The sequence below is a fragment of the Electrophorus electricus genome, chromosome 7 (assembly GCF_013358815.1).
Source record: "Electrophorus electricus isolate fEleEle1 chromosome 7, fEleEle1.pri, whole genome shotgun sequence".
In the NCBI taxonomy this organism is placed as follows: Eukaryota; Metazoa; Chordata; class Actinopteri; order Gymnotiformes; family Gymnotidae; genus Electrophorus; species Electrophorus electricus.
Window position 1 is genome coordinate 4271351 of NC_049541.1, and position 22760 is coordinate 4294110.

Sequence of the window (22760 nt, forward strand, 5' to 3'; positions counted from 1 at the left end):
GACCCTGAGACTGTGGAAAGGACACTTCATCTGATCTAGAATGCAGACAGAGGGTTCGTGACGGAGGCACAGACAGGCTAAGGCTGCTTAGTCTCTTAGTCAGCTCGTGTTTTCCAGGTTGCACGGAGGGAGCTTAAGCGAATGTAGCGGATCTTCTGCTGTTTTGCACGACCGTCTCTTGTAACTCTCCTCATATAAAAAAATGCCTGACTTTAAAAAGACTTTAACTGCCATAATTTCTGTATTGCTTTAACCCATATAACGCACGTGAAGGGTAGGGGTTTATCACGCAAATGCAAAGTATTATCCAAATGATTTTCTAACGAACTTTAACTAGAGAATGTCAAACTATCGAAGCCAAAACTTTCGCAAAGGCGTTTGCAGCATCATGAACGGCTCCGATCAAAAGCACCCTTGCCATTTTTTTGCTTTTTTTTTTTGCAGTTCTTGCTTGTACAAAAATACATAACAGCGTTCCCTGTAAATATTACATCATGTTTTCATCGTTGTGCTCTTTATGTAACTGTAGCCAAAATACGCAGAAAAGCTGACCGCATCACCGCGAAAACGAAGTAAAAACATGCTTACGAGTACAACCTGAGAGCTCACAGGCGGACAATGTTTGCACTTCAAACCTTCGCAGAACTGGAACAATTGTTCCCCTATAGCGTATTTGTAAAGGAAAGAACCCACAAAAAAACCAAAACAATGCATGCTGAAATCAAATGCTGGCCACGACCCGCGTTAAACCCCGACCCTGATCCGCACGAGAAAGCGGCATTCGTCACGTGCCTGGCAGCCAGGGCTGTGTAACAGCGCGTGAAAAATAGGGAGCTGCCCGGCGAGCGCGCTTTACACGCCAGCTGTTCCAGTATTGAGCCAAATCGGGCAAGAAATACCAATATAACGCAACTGAAAACCTTTTCAGACGAGCATAAGAGCAATAGCGCAGTCGAGGCTGACAAGAAGATACGGATATCACGCGCTACTACTCGAGGCTGCACTTTCCACAAAGCGTGCACACGCGAGTCCGAGCAGGGCGACATCCCGTAGAATGAAGGCTGACATTACCGGAGACGCGGTGTCCTTTCCGCCCAGACAGCCTCCGCTCCACCGACGCTCGTTGGAGTGCGCGCCGTTATCCGGCCGCTCGGTCCGTGGCTCGTTAACGGGGTGGGAACGCGCGTAGTGCAGCGTGGTACCGCAGCCAGTGCGAGCTGGACGCAGAATCGAAAGCCACATGCGTAACGTCAGAGGCGCTTCCAAGAAAAGGAGGAAGGCGGAAAATACTTGGACCTTTGGTACTATTTCAAATGCTTGCGTATGCAAGTCGGCCATGCAGCGGCCCATCTGACCATCTGAACTGCTGGGCTGGACCACTGAAGAATTTCGTGGCAGCAGAAAAAATGGCAAAGAAAAGGCAAGGTTATCTTACAGCTAATCCGAGCAGCATTTGGGGAAATTAGAGTTGTTCCAACAACTGCCTTTTATAAAGGTGTCAGTCATAAATATCTCAAATCCTGTTTGCTCACTGGATTCGCACCACATACTTAAACTGCCACGCATTCTGCTTGGTCTAAGCATCCGGTCCTTGAGGACCGTGCCCTCTGATCCAGTTCCGAATGCACGTGAGTCGGGCTGCTGGATCTCTGCGGCTCTTCAGATATGGTTCAGGTGAAGGAGGGAAAGGAGCAGAACAAAAACACAACGCACCTGGTCTGGTCTGACTGGGGGTCTTTGAGAACCGGATAGAAAACCTCAGCAGACGCCCCTCCTCCAACACACACACACACACACAATTTAATTAAGAACAGGCAGGGCATATGCCTGCAGCCTCTTGAGGGACTCAACCCTCCATAAATCCTCTTTTCTGGCTTAGCCATAATGTTCGGCCCATCTGACTGCCCCCTCGACATTCTTCTCAATGGTATATATATCCCACTAATGACAGACTACGTCTGGAATCTGCAGGCCCTGACCATGCTGTGGAAGGTTTCCCACATGCAAATGCGCTACGGGCACCAGGCTAAAAACACGCAGTGCGTAACGCACTGGGTGGAGACGCAAGGCATGCGGACCTCAAAGCCGCTTTTACACACCAGTTTGGTGCCTTGGAAAACGCCAAGGCCTAAAGCTCTTACACTGGTGGGCTGAAGAGGGAGCCCTGCAGCTCGCAAGCAGCCACAGGTAGAAGTCCAACTTTTCAAATCCAATCTGGGAAGATTAACATGTGCCGTGGAGTTCTTCAGCAAAATTCCCTATACCTGTTGTATGTGTATGTACATGCTGAGACATCTTAAAGGAGCAGATATCCACTAAATGACTCTTACTTTACAGAAAATCACTGACTCAACAACAGTTACGTTTCTAGACACAGCACCCATTTGCATGCCATCAGTTCCTTTGATTCACTGAATTTAGGTGACACCTTTTATCCAGAGAAACTCACAATTATGAGTGAGTACAACTTGAGTAATTGAGGGTTCAGGGTCTTGCTCAGGGGCCCAACAGTAGCAACGGCGGGGTTGGAACTGGCAACCTTCCGATTACTAGTCACGTACCTAAACCGCCGCGCTACCGCTGCCACTAAATGTTTCTTTGTAAAAGTGGAAGTGTGAAGACCCAATGGCCAGATCCCCCCAACCCCCACCACCATCCGCCAGCCCCCAAGCTGTGGTGAAGGTCCGGGTCTTGGCTAATGATAAGGTCAACACGGGCATTAAAGAAGCGCTCCTTGTACCCCCTCCCCCACCTTCCATTCTGTGTCTGTAGACTGCACTCCAGAACAGCGCACTGTCATGTTTTTGTGATCACTATCTCAGTATCCTAAAGGGACCCATTTCACTGTCTGATGGAGGGAAAAATTAGTGAAGTGTTTGGTCCAAAGCCCAAAAAATCCAGTATGGACAGGAGTTGGGTCTTCTGAGGTCATTGAAATGGTACCTCTTTCAGTTCTTTCATTTAGTTTCATTTGCATTGTTATATCTCAGTACCTATCTAGTGCTATCGTAACCCCTACTCAACACTTTGGTCTGCATGAATAAATATGGATATCAGTCCCATTTGTGGGAAAAAGGTAACCAGTCATACATTGCACTAAGATTATGCACACTGTCTGTCCACCAGTCATCCGGTAATATGAAACTGTTATTTGCAATTCAGCAAAACCACTAGCAGTGAACAAACTGCCTGGCCCGTCACCCACTGAGTCACCGTTGCAATGAGTAAAAAACCCCCCAAAAACAGAAAACAGGAAACAAATTCTTGTTAGTCAGCGATGACCAAGAGCAGACATTCTCTAATCTCTGCTATCCACGTGGTTTGGGGTTTTCTTCTTCCTTTTTTAGGTTTTGGCCCTGTTTTGGTGAGAGGACTTTGCCAGAACGGAGCATCAAAGGCAGAGGTCAGGAGGTCAGGCAGAGCCAACCTTCACCTTGGCCGTGGCCACGTGGAGCGCATTCAGGCACGCCGAAGATCCGTGACTCTCCAGGACCTCCGTGGAACTGCAGCCATTTCCTTTCTTAGCACTGCAAGTGTTAGGAAAGGTCTAACAGACAGGGTTGAAATTCTAGTACACACTAGCAGAATGTTTTCAGCTGTCAACAATCTGGACACCCGGGTCACCAGGGATGGACCATGCTGACAATGGGAAAGTCCAGTACTATAATCTGGTTTAAATGATTTAACGTAATAATTCCTGGGCACATTGGATGCTGAAATATGAGTGTGCAGGTCAAGCCTCCTCCCTGTGAAGCACATGTAAGCTTAACAAAGCCAAACCAGACAGGGAGAGAGACAGAGCGAGAGAGAGAGAGAGAGAGATGTTTGAAACATATTCAGAGTTATTGAAAATGCCTCTTCTTGCCTGGTTATTCAGGCAAGCTCGTTTTTGAGCTTGTTCTGTCTTTGTATTCTGTTCCTGTAGAAGTGCAGAGGTTGCTTTGTCTCAGAAGTGGTTCTTATTCACATTCTGTCACCCAACAGATTTCCATAGCAGACCCCAGCAAACCCTTGCCACACCACCACTGACAAAGGTCCTCCCCTAGAGCCCTTATACGGCTTTAACAAATCACACCAAGAACGCACAACTCACGACAGAATATCACTTTTCACTTGTCCTGCCCTCACTGCGAAACACCAGATAATGGCCGAGAAGCTGGTGACTGTTGAGATTTCCGCCGTTTTGCCGTGTGAGCAGTGCAGCGCTGTTCTTTATGCCCGCTTCCAGCCCCGAGGTCTGCCTTTCTGAACAATAACGGGGCTTTAGCGCTCTCTAAATCGCATGGAGGACGGTGTGATGGAAAAACAGAAAACTAAAATTAAAAAACGTTCCCCGAGGACTCAGGTAGGCAGGTACCCGTAAGGGAACCCAGACTAAGCATGAAGCTGCGCATTAAAAAACAAAACCAAAACCAAACAAATCAACAGCAAACCTTGCACGTCGTATGAAATGTTCATCTATGAAATACTCTTCTCATAGTTGTATAACGACACACATAAACTATGTGCTTAGCATGCTGAGACAGCAAATGCGGTCTCCTAGTGTGCATGATGTCAGCACTTGCTCAAGCCAGACACGATCATCACAGTTCAAACAGGTCAGCGGGTTTGTCATCATGGAACACACGGTTACACTGCCACCCCTAGTGACACAGCGAATGTATTCTGCCGGGTTGTTATAGATTAACGACAACGAGTGTTATTACACGTCTAATAAGGGAGTTTAACACACTTTAACCCTGAGTTTAACAAACAGATGACACCTAGGACCTCGACATAAGCAGCTGCTGATGTAGGTACGCTCTGAGATAACACGTCATGCGAGCGCAGCACCAAATGTCACGTCTGTGAACCACGCTTAACACGTCACGCTGCAGTCAACGATAATGGGCACTGAAACGCACCTCAGATGTGGGATTTCACTCTTCGGTTCTTCGGTTACCAGCCTGCTCAGCCGCCAGGAGCCAACAAGTATTTGCGAAAGCGGTCACATAACACTGGGAGTAACATGGCCCACACACGCATTGTAGGACTGTGTCATCTTGGCTTTTAGGAAAACCTTTCATCTTAATCAACGGCTTGGGGGGACGACGACACAGACTCTATTGTATCTGGGTAAACAACAAGCCAATGGCATAGCAAAGAGTCTCAGTTACACAAAACCTCATCATTTCTAGCAGCAGGGTGTGATCAGAAGGAGGAGGACCCACAGGGACACACGTGAGGTTCCCGAGGCGAGCCAGTGACAGGACAGTGCACCTCTCACTGCTATTAATACCCATGATAAGGTTGATTTGTTCTCCTAGCTCTAGGGCCTTTTATGGGCAAAAAGAATGGCATGCAGAGGTGAGATGGGTCAATCAGAACTTCCTTATCACTGCTTTACACACAGACGCACGCACGCACGCACGCACGCACGAGGAAAATGACGCAGTAATCTCCAGGGCCAGTCCAACTGGATAAAGTCTGGATAAAGTCTGGATAAAGTCTAGGCCCTGGTGAAGGCAGGCCCTGCTGACTCAGCAGTGCTGTCGAGGGCTTCCCACACTGCCTCAACTCACGTGTCACCCCAGGAACAGGGGACTATGGACAGCTGCAACCTTTGAGCCGTCCATTATCGCCCGGCCGGGCTGATAACCGGGGCACAAAATGCAGCGATGACTCATTCCAGCAGCCTTTCACCCCCTTGGGATCACGGTCTCGAGTGCAGGGAGGGACCCTTGCTACCTCGCACTTTCCCTTCACTCTAAGAAAAGTGCCTAAACGGCATTTGTTCATTTCAGTCAAACCTCGAGGCTTTAAACTGAACTACGACTATAGTTCAAATGTTTGATTTTTATCAACTGTGGATTTACCTGTTACACACAAGGGAAAGATCTCCATAAAGCCTAGCTGCACATGTGTATGTGTGCTCCCGACATTCACGGGACCAGCCAGTACCACTGCATACTGAAGGGAGCGAGATACTAATGCACGCTCCGACCCGGAGAGCACACATCGGCTGGCAGTGACAGCGGGTTTTGTTGGGAACCCCAACGGTGTGCGGATCAAAGGGAAAGGCCTGAGCAGACTCGCGTAGTTAGCAGCAGCAAACGCTTGAATTTAAGTCCACTCTCTGTTATCACGCAATCCTTTCACATTTCAGTGAGGATGCATTTTGCCTTGGAAAAACTGACCACGCGAACAAACGGTGCACAGCCTAGCACTCCAAAATACATCCAGAACATTCCTAAAACATGAAGCAAATCTCTTAAATAACCAAACAGCAAAAAAAAAGAAAAAAAGAATCACTTCCTCTTATAGACAGCCAGCACTGCAGACACATCACGTAGATCACTTGACCACAAAGCACGAACCCTCAGATACAGTTACTCAGCCATACAAGCTGGACGATAACAAAGAACCAAGCATTTCACAGCAAACAATCCCTTGCCAGTTATATAAGAAAACAGGGTCATGGTATCTGTAAACTAAAGGAAAACACAGCAGATCAGACATGGGCAAAGTATGGCTGATAATTATTACATTCCGACAGTGGCGTAGGTTTCATTTCTACCTTGGGGGGACAAAGCTCACACCACCCAACCTACCACATTATATGAGTAGTGTGAGCAGGAATTATAGGGGTTGGGGGTCACGTCCATGCATTCAGAATTGAACCGTTTTGGCAAGCGGTGGTTTTGCCCTTATTTTATTATTATAGGTCTCAAAAGTGATTGTTTTGTCCCAAAGTTTAAAGAACCTTTCTGACCACGTAACATATAAAGGTTGTGTTCACATAGGTACATAAAAAAATCCGCAATTCGCTATTTGTTTTGGGAAAAGGAACTTACCCCAACAAACGCGATGTAAGATTCCACGCGCAGTCAGCAGCGCCAGTCCCGAGACGCATGTAGAAAGGAGGAAATAACTTATTCTGTACAGAAAGCATTTACGAGCTAAACCCAGCATAAAGGAGTTGTTTCTTAAAATATATTTTTAGCTGGGTCAAGGTTTACTAAAGAGACTATCATACTTTGTTCTACTGTTACAGCAAATTCAATGCAGAATGTCAATAAAGCGCCTTTTGAAATGTTTGAACGTCACGGCATGAAGACGCCGAGAGTGAACGAAAACGGGATCGGGTCGTTTACGTTCCGTTACGGAACTTTGCAAGAGTAAAAGTTACCCAGAAAAAAAAGAAGAGCAGGCTATCACCTGGCTATGATCCGACTCGTAGTAGTTTCCACTGGAGTTTCACGGCCTACAAACAGTCATTACACCCAGCGTCCGAGCGCTCACCTGTGCAGGATTCCCCCTTTGCTCCGTGCAGTAGGACCGAGGCTTCCTCGGGCAGACTCGGAAACCCCCGACGTCTCCGCTCCTCCCGAGCCATTCGCTGGTGAGACCACGTGTCAGCGCAGAGAAAAGAGGTCTTGATCCCGCCCTCGAGATGGAAAACACGGACGACCCCGTCCGCTCCGGCCACGAGCTACGACGAGCCGCGGCGTGCACGTTAACGCGCGCCCCTGTCCTGTTACTGTGCACCGCAGGCTTTCAACGCAACCGGAAAAGCTTTGGGTTTGCAAAGGGTATCGGACACACGCAGGAATCGACGTTGTACATGATACGGCATTATAAACCATTATAGCAAAAGCAAGATCTAAAGTCCAACTCAGTGGCGGCGAAAGTCCTGAACATCTCGAGCTGAAAGAGCCACGGCCACGCGCTAATTAAAGAGAAAGTGAAAGCGCTTAACTTTCAGTTCACTCCCATATCAAAAGGTGAACGTCCGTAAGAGCGGACTACTTATTTGAAATGAATTAGAATATTGTTCATGCCACACCGCCTCCCTCAAATGCCGAATAAAGAAACGGTTGCATTTCGGAGTGTCGGCGTTTGTCTTCCGCCGTCGCTCCCGTCCTTTTCCACCTGGTGTCAGCACAGACAAGCCCACGGGAGGGAAGGAGACGCCCGGCTCGGACATCCGTCTGGCCAAGAAAGAACCGTTACACTGAAATGAATCATCCCAAGTGGCTCTTTGTCAGCTCTTTATTTCACTGTTTTACCTCTTGTCGTGTATGAAGTTGTCATAAGCGTACGCTTACCAAGCCTAAACAGAACACAACGTTGTTGGTAAGAAAAAAGCCGAATGTTTCATTAATGTTCTTCACTGTTCGCAAAGCCAGGGTGACACCTGAGAATTCAGCTATAGCAGTTATTGCTGTTCAGTTATACAACAATATTCAGGAAGCAGATATATAAAAAAATACATGAGGTTGCATAATTATATTCTAGTAGCCATCAACAGGAAAAACAATAGGGCGTTTCATTTCGACATTTTACTATCTACCGCAAAGAGATATTTCATTCAAATTGCAAGGTTGAATGTTGGTCGTGATAAGAGATGGCGATGTCTCTGTAAAGCACATCAAAAACCCCACCGACTCGAAACTGTTCATTAATTATTACACTGTAAATGACTCGACATGTAACATGACTTTAGTGTGAGACAGAACAGCGCGTAACGGATCACAGAAAGTCACAAGAACAGCTCATTTCTACTCCTGGACTTTAGATATTGCCACAATAAACAAAAATAAGTGACAATCACTTCAAATGACAGACTGTAGGTCTGTATTTTACACGCCTTATTCAAATACACTTACATGAGCACTGAGTTCTATACAAATGTTATCAAAACTTTGACATGGGTATGCTACAGGATCACAATATTTTACACACCCTGATAACACACGAAAACACCTTTCTAAACCCAAACAGTTACGGGCTGCTATCTTGTTTCCATAGTGTGAGACAGGTGTGGCCCCCTGTTCAGAGCTTTGCCTTTGGGTCTACATCTACGTCAGACATGTGAGAGTTGGACAGTGCAGCGCTTGTGTTATGGGACAGCACAGACGAGCTTGTGTCCTGCCCGTCCCGAAGTGCTCCCGCCTCTCTTGGTCCCCCTGCTCCCGATTCCGGCGCCACGTCCGAGGCATCAAAGGAGTCTCCTCCCAGTTCGGCCAGTTTGATGTAACCTTTGCTGCCGGAACGGTCCAGCCTTGGGCAGCTGAACCTCCGCGATCGCTCCTCGTGCCGTCCGGGGCCCAGGTCGGACAGGGCGTTCAAGGACAGATGGGACCCCAGGATTTTGAGCTCTGGGCTGGGCAGCAGCAGCTGCTGCCTGCGCACCTGGGACACCGTCCGCCCCTCCCCCGACAGCCCGGGATCGTGGGATACCGATGAGCCCACCCTCAGCACCTCGGCTTTGGTCTGAATGGAAGAGAGCTCCGTGGATCCCGGATGCTGCGACTGCAGTCCCTTTCCCACGCCGCAGGGGCCGCCCTCCGCCCGGGCTCCCCTTTCTTGCTCCTCTCTCGCCTCCATTTCGCGGTTGTTCAGCTTAATCACGGGCAGAGTGAAAGCGTTGACCGACGAGGCGACGATGGAGCGCGTCTCCCACTCCTTGGGAGCGGGTGCGGGCTCCCGCGTGCTGGCCTGGTCTCTGTAAATGCTATACACCGTCTCAGTAAATGACTGCCCCTCCCTGGACCAGCTGCCCTCGTGAGCGCACAATGCTCTCCGGTACTCCACGTCCTTACACGGGCCCGTGGAGGGCCAGGAGCCCCGGGAAGGCACGGGCGTGCCGTAGGACATGGGCATGAGGTCTCTGCCCCCCGGGTGGGCGTGGCCGAGCAGCCCGTTGACGGGCGGGCCGTCCTTGGAGCGCAGGTTGTGGATGTCGATGACCGTAGAGTAAATGTCCCTCAGGTTAATGACCTTCGTCGTCTTGTCGCGGTTCTCGTGGAGCACGGCGTTGGCGCAGATGAAGAGGAAGATGCCGATGCCCATGACCAGCGGCCCGGACACCTTCAGGTTGTCCGAGTGCAGGTAGCCGGAGAACAGCCTTCGGAGGAAGCCGGGCGGGTGGGGAGCGAGCTCGGTGCCGTTGCCTGCCGGCCTGCTGACGTTCCGCCACGCCTGCGCCCATGGCTTGGCGCTGCTCGTGAGGTTAGAAGCCACCTGAGGGACGCCTTTTCTCTCCCTCGGCGAGACCTGCGCAAAGGCCGAGGTCTCTCTGGGCCAGTAGCCCAAGATGGCCATGGCTACACCCAGCATTAAGATCGCGATGCCGGCCGCCGCTGCCAGGCCCGAGGCAGAGATCAGCTCCAGCTTCCCCTTCACCACCACCACGTCTATCTTCCTCTTCTTTTTCACTTTCCTCCGCCGCTTGTTCTCCGCCCGGCTCTTGGCGCGCAGCGAATCCTGGCGCCGGGAGATCCGCAGGAGACCGCCCGTCGCTATCATTGCGCCTACTGGACGACTGAGCCGTCACTCACCCTGCGGGGGACAGACATTGGCGGATTAGGTTAAAAGTGAATGGATTATTGGCTGAGGCTTTGTGGAACACAATAATAGGTGAAAGTGAATGTGTGATAGGGACAGGGTGAATAGAAGATGAGCAGGAGCCTACGAGACAGAAGATAAACTTTCGTGCATAAAGGGTTTACAAATACACAGTGAAATGTTGCTATGTGAAAGTTCCTGCCTTTCTCTTGCACACCAAAGGGTCGGCACCTTTAATGAAAACATTTGTGGGAGAATAACAGCAGGAATGCACACTTTATTCCAGTTACATGCAATGCATAAAATGTCACCAATGTCGAGCCATCATGTAATTGAAATGTCACCAGTGCTGAGCCATCATGTGACTGAAATTTAAAGGGACAGGCACTGATAACTTTGTAGGAAATCCTGAGCATTTAACCGAAACAAAACCTTCTTGTCCCAGAGGCAGATAGCGCTCGGTCCGACATTACAATCTTAAAAACACAACATAAAGAAGGACACATTCCTCTTGGATTACACAATTACCACTAATTAAGAATTAAAATTTAAGTAGGCCTGGTGATTGGAATTATTAATTCAAATGACATGTGTTCAGTACATTTCAGTACACAGCTGGGCTTACACTGTGCGAATTCAGACTCCTTATAAGACTGTTACATGCCAGACTGTTCGAGATGAGCACGATTCTTTGTCCAACTGTGTGATAGCCTGTGTTTTTAAGGTCTGTACAATGATGATTCTCTAATCAAACGCGTCATGGCCAATATTTGTCATTGTCTCATGATGTTCACGTCGCTCCGTGGTGTCCTCTCACTGGTGCATTGTACAGGAGCCTCATAGGACACACTCTGTAATTTAGATCTAAATTCCTTGACACTTCTAGAAACTCAAAAAGTCGCCAGTCTTTGGTCTCAGAGGCACTATACAGGCTGCCATGGAATACATGATATTGTGTGCTCCTCGTCCACTGAACTCAGAACCAAAGACATTTGCATGTGGTGTGCGATTTGGTCTGCGACAGCACAATAGACTTGATTATCGCGCAGTGTGAACCTGCCTCTAGTCAAGTTATTCACTGTGAAGATGAATGACTTGTCTGAATCTTATTTGTCTGAACAAACCCAATCAGAGGACAGTCAGTGGGAGCACCTGAAATCAGTCAAAGCATCCAACACACACACACACAAAGCACACTCATTGGATAGGCGATTTGGTTGAGCTTGATTATGAACCCATGGGAATACTGCTAAATGTGCATAATGTGCATCATTGCTGCCATTTAGCAATCAGTTAATTGCAGAAGCTAAAAACGCAATTTAGATTATTTTGCAATTAATTACACAGTCCTAATTTCCCCCCGAATTCCTCCACCTTCTATGTCTAATTCTCAGTTTGTGGTCATTAATGACAGGTGGCACCTTTACACGAATCAAAATCCCACGTCGTGCACCCACTCCAATCAACTACTTTGAGAAGTTGTCACAGCCTAATTGAGCTGAATAATGTACCATCTATCCCTGACTTTGCCTGTAGGTGATCCATTTGCCTAATCATTCATAATTATCGCGTGGCTCAGGGTGAGGGCAACATGAATAATTCATCTCGTAAAATGTCTGCCACGACACGTCGTTTTTGTTCCCGGAAATGTCAGGGCCTTAGAACAACGGAACGTGAGATTGAATGCACTGACTTCGACCAGTGTTAGAGTGCCATAACAACCGCAGGGGGGGCGTTCGACACATCCCGACGCTGCAAGGTAAAACAGCTTAATAACACTCCAACAGCCTGTGCTGCTGTGAACGTGAAGCATGACACTGAAAGAGGCTACATGTCACCTCCAACGCGTGGCTCTCGACTTTGCCAGCTCATCGCCTTGTTTGAGGTTTTTTTTTTTGCTCCGATGCTCCTTTTATGGGCAAACAAAGCCACAGGTGCCTGCTTTGGAGTTCCTTCTAGCGCATCTCGGTGGTGACTGTGTCCTTCTTCGAGACAAACCCGTCTTCCCCCCAATCTTTACGGGAGAGTGCGCGGAAGCAGAAACCCTCTTACCACGTGTTCCGTGCCGCAATTACGGATCTTGACGCCTCCGCCAGGATAAACTGAGTTGCGGACTTTGGAGTTGCCCTGTTTTTCAAGACCCTTGTACTGAGCTGATAATGGAAGATATGTAACATTTAATGTTATCGTGCAGGATATTTATGCAGGAGTGAAGTCTGATCTCCATTTTTTATGACAGCTTACAGTGGGTTTTATTGTCACATATAAATGGTGAAGGTTGACATCAATTAATTTATTACATTACATCTCTAAAATATCATGACTCATTCTGTAAACAAACATGTAATTAAATCAAACTAAATGTTATTTTGTAGCCCTTGAGCCAACAGGGGTGATTTTGCAGTGCTAACTATAAAATCCAATATATAAGGGTCCATATTAATTTGTGGTCTTTTTTAGGGTGGCAAACCATAGGAGTCCTCCTGACTGTGACTCTGAAAAGCTCATTTCGAGAAGCTCTGCCTCTCTTGATTTCTCTCCATGTCTCTTGTTTTCTCGCTCTCAAGTTTCTCTGCCTCTCTCGTCTCCCTTCTCGCTTTCTTTTTCTCCCTCTGTCTTTCTTTGCTCCAGCAGAGAAGAGGTAGAAGAACAATGCATACCACACACACACACACTCACACACACAATCCCCCCCAGCACACATACAAGTCCACATGCCTTGCTCAAAGGTCTTGTACAAGCACCCTCAACTCAAAGGTTCTTGTCTCCTGAGTGTTTACAGGTGGTGTTTTAAAAGAACGGACAAGCCCCCGTGAAGCGCAGCTTCTCTCAAAAGCTCCTGCACTGAGAAGCAGAACGCAAAGGCCCAGGCTGGTGTCCACACCCCCAGACCCCGTAAGCACAGCTTTATGATTTCAAGACTTTCTGTTCTCTCTCACTTCCTCAGGCTCGAGTCACCATACTGTTGTGGTTCAAGTATACACTGAGTTTCTGCACTGAGTCTATTCTTCTCTGAACTTGTTTCAAATTCTGGAGTGAAGGCTGACAAACTTGTTCTTACTTTTGCGGCATATGACAGAGGCAGTCTTATACTGCACATTGGCGGGAGGCTGTTGAAGTTCTGACAGTGCTAAGGCTGGTCATATTCAACTACAACTAAACCAAATAAAGAAAGAAAGAAAGAAAAGAAAAGAAAAACCTTTGCTGCATGATAATCAATCCAGTGTCTCCTAGGAGGCACTGCAGTCCTGCATTCACACGCTAGCAATAAAAATGCCTTTCAAAAGATTCCATTCCACTTAAGCAGCTCCGTGCCTTCGCACGCACGAGCCAACGCGTGGGGCTGCCGAGGTCTAGCGACGCTCGGGCGTTCAGCATGGTCGACCGGTGCGGGTGGCAACGGAACTCACGGCTGATGTGCCAACTAAAGGTCACGGTGTAAGGGAAGGCCAAAAGGTGGGAGCTGCCTTTGCCAATGTGCGGAAGGCTTGGAAAGTTGTTTGGATCGCTCGCTCTTAAAGAAAGATAGATTCGCTTCAGTCCTACGGTTGTTCTGTCACCTGTGGCGAGCTCACTGCTCCCACTGTGAAAGCACACTAAAGCCCTGGTTCGTTACTTTGACTTATTTTCTTATTATGATCTCACCACCCATGAAGGGGTCTGAGTGACAGACACTTTAATGTGCTTTAATGGTCAGGGTAGCTTTTAATCTCTTACGCTTAAAGTCACTTTCCACAGTGTATATCCCATCTTTAAAGCAACAATAACTCCAAAAGTGTATTCAGATTAAATCTACCCACTGATGATCGATACATTTGATATATTTCTTCTAGGACATAACCTCCTCAACTCCAGGCTTTCTGCAACCTTGAAATGCATGGGGTTGGTTACATCTCTCTAGGTCATCTGTAGCCGAAATGTACTAATTTCACTTCAATAATTAAGTTCACTAATATGATAGGTGACTTTACAGTTTATTAATCTGTCCCTTTAAACCATAGCAAAAAAAAAACAAAAAAACAACAACAAAAAACCCGGCTAAACGTAGATTAATGCGACTTTGGCCTCTGTCCATGGTCCTAAAAGCACTCACATAGAGATTAATGGAACCGACACGACTGGTTGCACTATAAAGTGAATTGTTCCGATTAAGTCACAGCATAAAGTATACATTACAACCTGACATAAACACATTGTTATTGCTCAGGATGTGTTATTAATGCTCTCATATTTTATTAACAGATCTCTGGATAATACAAGCCTCCATTTTCCTCGGGGAGCTAACTGATGGTTCTCTTCACCAAACACCTCGGTGAGGTTTACCTTACAGATTCCCTGCATCGTTGTGCATGTTTAAGGTTAATCGTTCGATGCGACCCTTCATAGACTTTTTTCACTCGAGTGAAGAAAAGAATTGGCGCTTGCAAATTAGCAAAATAAAAAGGAAATAACGAAATAATCAAAGATAACGGTCGCTTAAACGATCTTGGGTATTGCTTCGTGTCCGAGATTTTATATGCTATTCCACTTCCAAGACCGTACGCGTCTTTGTTTCTGTGCACTTGCGATGAGTTTTCGAGGCAAAGGCGGCGTAAAATCAGACAAAACGGGATACGATATTTTTGTAAGAAGTCTGCTCGTTACTCATAGATTAAGTCTAGATAGAAAACATGACAGGCCTATTCACAAAGCAGTTCATTAAACAGAGCAGCCCGTTCGCTTCACATAGCTAATCGTTTGATATCTCAAATTGACGTCATGTTGATGTCTCAAACTGCGCTCCGCGTTGCTCGGTCTAGTGTGCAGATCACTACAGGTCGTGCCACTAAAATGCGCCCGGCGTTTCATTTAATCCCCCTCTTCCCGAAAGCACCGAAAGTGCACCGGACAATAAAAGTTCTGCCTTGACGATTCATCGAAAGCCCAACGGATGCACGCGTAAGTTCGTAATCGATTGCTCGGGTAAAGTTGCCTCCGTCGCCACCGCAAATAGACCGTCTGATAACAGAGAGAGGCACTGGACGCTTTTCCTTACCAAGCGCGCTCTCCCCGCCGCCCATGCTTCCACGCGTGCGTTTCCGCTGCCTAGTGGTTCGTCGCGCTTGACGCTCGCTCGGGCTCACGCGTCTCCGCCGGGCTCGGTAACGGAATGAGTGTCCGGGGAGCGCGCGCTTCACTACGCCGCCGCGCGGAGGGGTGGGGCGAGCAAACGTGCGCCCGGATGCGCGTGTGGAGAACGTATGATAAACGGAGCCGTCGCGCTCGTATTGTTCGGTGGATTCGTCCGGACCAAAGTTGCAGACATCCTTTTATAACCTGGTGTAGAACAAAACATTCCCATCAGAGTCTCGATACGGACACAGTCCAGATCTTGTCTCATGTTTGAACAATCCTGACCCGTTAATGCACGGGGCAGGAAAAGACCACCAAAACACGCTACAAAACTTTCTCGGTGTTAAACGTTTTTGTTTGTGTGTGTGTGTGTGTGTGTGTGTGTGTGTGTGTGTGTGTGTGTGTGATAGAGAAACCCTCGTGTTCGTGACTTGTTTTGTGAACGTGACAGATGTGTGTGTCGAGTTCGGTATGTAGGATATCAGGGAGCTCAAACATCTGTTGTTAGGCATAGCATCTCACAAGCAGACGGACGGTGATGCAGCGCAGGCGTCCGTGTGAAACGCAACCGTCTGACGGTCTGGGTTTTATTATTATTTTTATCGTTATTATTGTGTTGTTTTTTTTTTTGTTTTTTTTTGTTTTTTTTTTTAATGGATTCATAATGTTGCATAAGAACAGAGTTTGCTCTCGACATTTCGACATCTCGCATGTTATTGTTACTTGTGTGTCCAAAGCTTTATGACAAGTGAAGTTGTTCTGCACAGGAGGCCTGCTGCATCCTGGTTTCTATTAGAAAGAGTCATTAGAGAAGACATTTTATGCCAGAGCAATTAATGATGTTGTACAGTGCCTAAGTGCCAAATATTAAAAAACAAACAAACCCATAACTAGCCTGTGATACAGAACAGAATGGAAGAAAGAAACAAAGTATTTTTCAGCATAAATCATACTGGTATTGTCTTATGGCTAATGCCAGGCAATTTGACAATTAAAAATGGTCCACATTACTCTGTCCATCTGAACAAAGCAGACTCCAAGGAGACCAAACAGATTTCAGGAGATCTCCTCCCTTCTCTCTCTCCTCATTCCTCCCCTTTTTCTCTTTGCCCTGATTCTTCCTTTGTCTCTCCCACTCCCTCTCTCTCTCTCTCTCTCTCTCTCTCTCTCTCTCTCTCTCTCTCTCTCTCTCACACACACACACTCCCACTCCCTCTCTCTCTCTCTCTCTCTCTCTTTCTACCTCTCTCTCCCACTCTCTCTCCCTCTCACCCCTCCTCTCCCACACTCTCCATCCCTCTCTCTCCCTCTCTCTCACACACTCTCCATCCCTCTCTCTCTTTCTCTCTCTCTCTCTCTCTCTCACACTCTCCCTCTCTCTCACACACTCTCACTCCCTCACTCTCTCTCCCTCTTTCTCTCTCTCTCTCCCTCTCTCACACACTCTCCCGCTCTCTCTTTCTGATCACACACATTCTCCTCATGGGGCCTGTGCGGTGCTTTAATTACCCGCCTCGCAGTGACGGTTAAGCTCTATGCTGCCAGCCTATTCCCCAGCTCAAGAAAAGTCTAGACTCTTCCCTCTGTGCTCTGAAAATGAGGTCTGGGACCAGGCCCCATATACATTCCCCCCCCTTCTCTCCTCCCACCTCACCACCACAGTCTCCCCAGTTGACATTTTGCAAATGCACAGACTGGCTAAGTCCACACAACACCTGTTCCTCCTCACTAAGGGTACACACTGGAGCAAAAGTTAGAATTCATTATTCTTCCCTATCTGGGGCGATAGAGGATTCGTCTGGTAATCTGGTGTCCCATTAGAAGGGGCACCAGATTTTTTTCTTTTTATTGGACAGAGCTGGAGGTAGAGATAAGGCTCGCAGTCAGAAATCACTTAGCTACTTCTACGAGATCAAGAAAGTAGGGCATGCAACCGATTTATCTGACGACGTTAGAACAGATTTCAGCCCAATCATTCTTAAATGCTAGTTTGCTGGACTGACTTCCGCAGCACAGGAATGGCCGCGTTAATGTTCTTCGGCTTGTAGCTGTGAGATATCCCAACCCTGGCTGGCAGTAGGCGAGACTTTTCTCCGGATCTTTGGTGGAGAATGACCACAGAATGTGTCTACATTGCGTTGCAGAGTTCTCTAAACCCTAACCTGTCAGAATTCGCAGCATTCTGTGCCCAAAAAAATCTTTTCCACAGGCTGCTTGTGCTGGAGTCATAGGAAGGCCAGGGACATTGGAGCCTGCAGGTTTGTCAACCCAGCCTGGGTCGACCCAGCCTGCCCATCTAGCAAAACTCTGAAAAGATTAAGCAGCATTGCAATTTTCCATATTTCTGAAACTCACTAGAAAACCTTTCCAAGGGTTTAGCAGTAAACATCAAAAAACCAAACATTTTTACTACTTTGGTCTGAGGAAATGAAGAATTGAAGGTTTATAAATGAATTCCGAATGGCTGAGTGCAGCGAAGATTTCCAGCTGAAGCCAGTGAGTGCAGCACACCGGCACAACACACTGGTGGATCTTACAGTCCTTCGCTGCATTCCAGATCTATATTTAACGCAGAAAAAAAGAGCAGAATCCTACCCACTGTGCCTTTGAGTCCTGGAACATGTCCAGTTTGTGTTAAGTTAGCTACTGGCGCACACAGCACATTACAGCAAATTGGCATCACATGCACAGTGTTGCTGAACTGTCTATGTTACTAAATGCCATCTACAGTCTTTGCAAGAGGTAGTGTGTATATAGAGGATTTGGCGACCTCTGACTGCAGGTGGGTCCAGTCATCGGCTGGGAAGTGAAAGGAAGGGCAGTAAAAAAAGAGCTGTTAAAAAAGGTGCTTCTGGGGGTCACGCTTCACCTGGCAACCTTGCAGTGTGACCTAACATGAGTCACAGGCATTTCTGTGAAACTCAGTCACGGAAAGTCTTTCCAGCTGAAAAAAATGCACCTTGGAGTCTGTTAGTTAGATTGAGAATTTCTATCTTTCCCGCTCCCCTATGAGCTTTCTAAACGCATAAGCACCGTTTAGAAAGCTCGTACAGAACAGCGTTTCGTACAGAACAGCGTTTCGTGCGGCTCTGAGTTTCGTATTGCACTGAATCCATTTTGGCTCCACTGCAGTAGTTTTGTCCTGTAGAGGTCAGATGGAGTCACTGCTATCTTCAATGAGCCTCTCACACTCCTTCATCAAGTGCTGTATCTATACGGGCATCTCGCAGCCTCCGTTCCGAGCGTTAAGAGCGCTCCTTTCCGATGACGGATGAAGGCAACGCGTCCCCTTTCCAGATCCACGGATAAAAAGCAGTCGCGACAAGACGGCCTAAGGTGGGTGTCGGCGTCCTGACTTGCTGCTAATCTCGTCTCAGCGCAGGATCCGCACCGCTGTTTTCAAGGTTTTGGCATCGCAATGCTACGAAGCAACAACATCCACGCGCACGCCCAGGTGTGGGATGTTCTCCCTTTTCCTCCAGGTGTGAACACCCCACACATCGCAGTATCGGGAGAACGCTGGTCGGTCGTTTCCATGGTGATCCATCTGATTCATGATGTTGACACAGACTGTGTCTACAGGACAGGCCTGTGCTTTAATCCAGGACTCCTTCCACACCCTCAAACATTCTGCTCATTCTCCCCATCAAAGAGGGTTCTCTGTGACACTTAATCAAGGCTATTCAGACGTGTCGTTTGGTCTGTGGAAAACAGCCTCACCTGTGCTACCCGCAGTGGGTGGACAGGATAAATATGGGCTTTCAGGAAAGTGTCAGAGCTTCCTGAAGAAGTGACTCTGTCTCAGCGCTGGCAACAAGTGTTTTTGGTAAGGGACAGAGAAGAGAGAGATAGATGATGAGTTCATCTGCTGCAGGTTCTGCAATGATGACAGAACAGCAGTTCATAGAGATTTAAGTCTGTTCCTCGCCATTTTAATTATTTATGTTTCCTGCGTTCTGCACATCACCATCACTCAGAGTTTCTAGGGCACGAAGGAGTCAGGGTATGGGGTAGAACACACACACACATACACACACACACACACATACACACACACACACACACACACACACACACACGTACACAAGTGATGTTACCCACTAAAAATGCATGTTTTGACAAAGAAAAACCTTTTAGTTAACCCATAGCTTATACATACTTACACACAGACAACATCTCAAAGTGATGGCAGACACCTGCCTATCTTGTCTACACTGACGCCTGGGTCATTAGCAGCAATGTCCCATCATAACTTATCCTTTTTTTAGCACGAGAAACAAGCCCCCACCAGTCGAAAGCTCCAAAGCCTTCATTGGCAATGCGGAGGTAACAGGCCTCCTGTAGTCGGGCTGGCTTTGATGTATGACAAAGCGGAGCAGGCTGCAGGTCAGCGGAGACGTATGGCTAGCTAGATCCCCCTCGGACGAGGGCTTCAGTGCATCTGCCGAGGAACTGCAACAGAGGAGAGGGATGAGATGGAAGACCAAGAGAGAGAGAGAGAGAGAGAGAGAGAGAGAGAGAGAGAGAGAGAGAGAGAGAGAGAGAGAGAGGGCTGGGGGGTTGGTGAAGTGGTGCTCCAGATGGGGCAATCTTAGCAGGTGTTCTGGGTCACATCTAAGGGGGTTTTGTGTTTCTCTCTCCGTGTGTGTGTGTGTGTGTGTGTACTGCGCTTGCTGAGAGCTCAATTGATGACCACTCATAGGCTAAAGGTTAAAGGTTTAAAATAGCGTTGTGACCTTTTTAATAAACGTTTATTTAAAGCTCAGATATTTGACACTGTCTTGAAGAGAGATGACAGAGAGAGACATTCGATTACAACAATAAATCTGGCAAATTTCTCGCAAATCAACTTGAACATAAACGAAAGGCCCCTATTTGAGCAGTAAGAAGCTCGGCAGGTTAGCGCTGTAGGAAATACCATCATTCCTGAGGAGTGTTGATCTTCCAGAATTACACACGGAGCTAGCGAGCATATCTGGAAAATGGGATCATCTCTCTTTTTTAGACTGTCACAATTTACAGTGACCTCAAAATCCCCAAAAACAAATACTGTCACTCGGAGGTGGGCGCAGTAGCCAAACACTGCACTGAAGTAAAGGTACTGTTGCTTTAAAATAACCATTACTCAAGTAGAAGTAAAAGTAGCCATTTAAATCATTACTTAAGTAAAAGAAGTAAGAAAGCAACTGTTACAAAGACTACTGAATGCAGCACAGTTTTGTGTGTTATTGGCATAGATCGTAAAGCTCACCAGGGAGGCCAGATTGGGTTTACGCTGGGTTTACGTTGAAAGAGGTGTGGCTTGGGTTAAAAGTTAGCTTTGAGGGGGTGGGACTGGGACGTCAGACCTCAGTTTCGAGCCTAGTGGAAACACCGACGAAGGGAACTGCCTACCTAACGAACCTCGTGAAGAGCTCGCGATGTTGAGTTTGGTGGTATGAAGAGAGCTCAGATGGTTTACCTCTTATCCTTTTATTAGAACCCCTAACTGATTTAAAACCCCAACAATGGCGGCTACCCCGGCAGCTCTGTGGTAAGTCTCACAATTGCTAACTTGCCACAACACCTATGTAAATATATTTCAATTTGAAATAACATGGGCTTTGTGCAAAATAAAAAATCTTCCCTAGTTGGAACAGCAAATGCATTTCTCATTTACAACACATTATTCCTCTGACTTTTTATCACTAGAAAATGTGACCCAGAAGTATGGCATTGCTCAGGAAAATGTCCTTCAGTGTTTACAGCTTAAATCTGTCATCAACCAACACCCAAGATGATTTAGAACCATAACAAATCTTTAATGATACTAAACTAAGAAAATCTCATTTTTTATGACAAGCCAGACAATCAACAAGCCAGACTCACCAAAATATCTCCATATTGCAAAATAAGAAAAAAAAAAAAAAAAAAAAAAAAAATTATTCCCAGTGCCAAGCAAGCTTCAGCTGCAACATGCACACTTCATCTATAAATCATCACGTGCACCCTCTGTGGTGTGTGGCGTCACACTTCATCTATAAGTCATTGCATGCACTCTCTCTGGTGTGTGGTGTCACACTTCATCTATAAGTCATTGCGTGCACTCTCTCGGGTGTGTGGCATCACACGTCATCTATAAGTCATCGTGTGCACTCTCTCTGGTGTGTGTGGTGTCACACTTCATCTATAAGTCATTGTGTGCACTCTCTCGGGTGTGTGGCATCACACGTCATCTATAAGTCATCGTGTGCACTCTCTCTGGTGTGTGTGGTGTCACACTTCATCTATAAGTCATTGTGTGCACTCTCTCGGGTGTGTGGCATCACACGTCATCTATAAGTCATCGTGTGCACTCTCTCTGGTGTGTGTGGTGTCACACTTCATCACTAAGTCATCGCGTGCACTCTCTCTGGTGTGTAGCGTCAGTCCGGGGGTGGAGCGGCATGGAGTTCTTTGGTGCGCTACGTGATTTTAGTCCTGTCTGCTCTACCTCAAACTTGAATGCAGGCCAGAGCTTCTGAGGGAGGAGCACACAGATCTTTCCCTGCGCTTGCGTCTCTACTCTTGCTGATCAGGACTGTTGGCTTCTGCTTCGGCCAGATGAGCTTTTTGCATGACTGAACAAGAGAGGCCGGTTAAAATTTCACTCTTTCCCCCAACCCGCCCCCACCTTGAAGTTTCCTTTTCTTTTTTCCGTGCAGGAGCTGTAAAATGATTCTAAAAAAGGTTGAAAGTGTGTCGTTCTTATCAGGCTGGCGTGACTTTGGGTCACACCCGCCGGGCGGACCAGGCACTGTGCGGCTCGGAAAGGAAGATGGCATGAGACGAGGTCCACCACCTCCTGCCTTCGCCGCTCTGGGGAAAAAACGAGGCGCGCCTGGTTCTCGGAAGTGGCCAGGAGCCGGTCCAGGCGGAGCCGAGCAGAGGGTCTCGCGCCGGGACAGCGTGACCGTCGGGAGAAGCGGGAGACTGAGCCTGTCGTTTCACATTCAGCTCAGAACGCAGGCCGCGCCGCTCCGCTCCAACAAGGCTGTAGCCATGGCAACCGTTTCATAATGCATCCCGAAACACCTTCGTGCAGGTTTTCATCAGGCGCATCTTTTTTTATTAAGGAGACAGAGGAAGAGAGAGAGACAGACAGAGAGACACAGAGAGAGAGAGAGAGAGAGAGAGAGAGAGTGAGTGTGTGTGATTATAATGAAATGAAAAGTGTGATTCACTGAGGGGATCTTTTCTGGAGACAGAATGGCTCTCCATCACAGCTGGATAGAATCCGTAGCATCGTAGGCTGCACTGGGATCAATATGATTAGTAATGTTCCCAGCCATAAGCGCTGT

The 22760-nt window shown here is 47.4% G+C and overlaps 2 protein-coding genes across 11 annotated transcripts in view; both read right to left on the reverse strand.

The window, feature by feature from the left end:
* The window catches only part of LOC113582882 (protein 4.1-like), a 39171-nt gene extending 31859 nt beyond the window's left edge, over window positions 1–7312 (reverse strand). For 2 of the 10 annotated variants that reach the window (XM_027018911.2, XM_027018917.2), the window contains exon 1: window positions 7198–7312. The gene's annotated coding sequence lies outside the window, so the exon portion shown is untranslated. Of the gene's footprint in view, window positions 1–1071; window positions 1251–4904; window positions 5135–6833; window positions 7067–7197 lie in introns of those variants that run through there. The other 8 variants (XM_027018915.2, XM_027018906.2, XM_027018912.2 and 5 more) reach the window with 6 other exon arrangements.
* A 643-nt stretch (window positions 7313–7955) lies between these two features.
* LOC113582870 (transmembrane protein 200C) lies at window positions 7956–15445 on the reverse strand. Its single transcript, XM_027018888.2, has 2 exons — window positions 15365–15445; window positions 7956–10323 (listed from the first exon to the last, which is right to left on the reverse strand). The coding sequence occupies exon 2, from the start codon at window positions 10288–10290 to the stop codon at window positions 8815–8817; it is 1476 nt and encodes a 491-aa protein (XP_026874689.2). The 5' UTR covers window positions 10291–10323; window positions 15365–15445; the 3' UTR covers window positions 7956–8814.
* Between the last annotated feature and the right edge of the window lie 7315 nt (window positions 15446–22760).